Here is a 1,188-nt window from a genome sequence, read left to right on the forward strand (position 1 = left end):
AGTCGAAGCGCCGCGTCTTCCACATGTCTCCCTTCCACGTCCTCCAGACGCTGCGCCCCATCCACGACTCTCGCAGCTGGGATTCGTGCGCCGCGAGGGCGGTCATGACCTTGTCCTTGATGTGCTGGGGTATGCTCCAGTCCTTGCCCTTGCTGGGGATCTCGGCGATGGCGTTGACGAGGTTGTGGCCGTACTGGGACATGGCCAGGTCGGGAATGCGTGGCAAGAGCGTGTTGACGAGGCCCTTTTGGAAGACGGAGTTGGAAGACGGCGTGTTGATGGCGGTGGTGAGGAGGGTGACGGTGGGCAGCGAGGTGTTGGCGAGGCGGAGGACGAGGTCGGATGGCAGGGCGAGGATGGATTCGTGGACGGCCTTGGATGGGCCGGAGATGGATAGGAGAGTGGTCAGTAGCTTGGCGCCGTGGGATTGGACGGCATATTCGTTCTTGGTGAGCTGATTCACGTCCTTTTTCTTCTTCTTCTCTTCCTCTTCGCTGGCAGACAAGGAGCACAGTGTCATGACTAGATCGGCGGGTTGGCTGCCGCATCCCTCTTTCAGGCCCTTGATCAGCTTCTTGATCTCGTCGTTGATGTTTCTCGCCGCGCATCGCTCGAAGAGAGTCGTCAGGACGTTGTATCTTGCTTTAGAGACCAGCTGTGGAACGGTGGGCGCGATCTGATCGACGGCCTTGGCGAGATCGTCTTTGCCGAGCCGCTGTAGTACCCGGATGGCAGGGTAGCACGAAATGTCGTTGCGGACGTAGCCCTGTATCCTGGGAAGGAAAATGTTCTGGTTGAGCGCCTTGAAGATCTTTCCCGGCGCGTGCGTGACGAGGGTTTCGATGAGGCGCGAGCCGATCTGGTCATATATCATGCCGTTGACGAACTCGGAGGCCGCGGAAGAGCCATCAGACAGGGATTTGGGGGCGCCAGGGAGGAGCTTCTGGAGGAGAGAAGGCGAGGCATTGCTGGTCTGTCCATCTTCGCCCTTGGCCTCACCCTTGGCCTCACCCTTGGCCTCACCCTTGTTGAGTGTCAAGTCCAGCTCCAAGATGAGCTGGAGGATCGGGTTGCCAATGGGGTGCTTGGCCAAGACCTGAATCGCCGTGGCGTCCATCCCTTCCACCGAATCCCGCATAATCTTGTTGGCCGCCATGATGAAGGATGCCGGCACAGCTCGCTTGCCGC

At 59.6% G+C, this 1,188-nt stretch overlaps 1 protein-coding gene across 1 annotated transcript; it reads right to left on the reverse strand.

Moving 5' to 3' along the window:
- BBK36DRAFT_1082445 (hypothetical protein) lies at nt 1–1,188 on the reverse strand (the record flags this gene model as incomplete). Its single annotated transcript, XM_024888924.1, has 1 exon — nt 1–1,188. A coding segment is annotated over one exon (1,188 nt), but the record flags the coding sequence as incomplete, so codon positions are not given.

Source organism: Trichoderma citrinoviride (assembly GCF_003025115.1).
Source record: "Trichoderma citrinoviride strain TUCIM 6016 unplaced genomic scaffold BBK36scaffold_437, whole genome shotgun sequence".
NCBI classification, from domain to species: domain Eukaryota; kingdom Fungi; phylum Ascomycota; class Sordariomycetes; order Hypocreales; family Hypocreaceae; genus Trichoderma; species Trichoderma citrinoviride.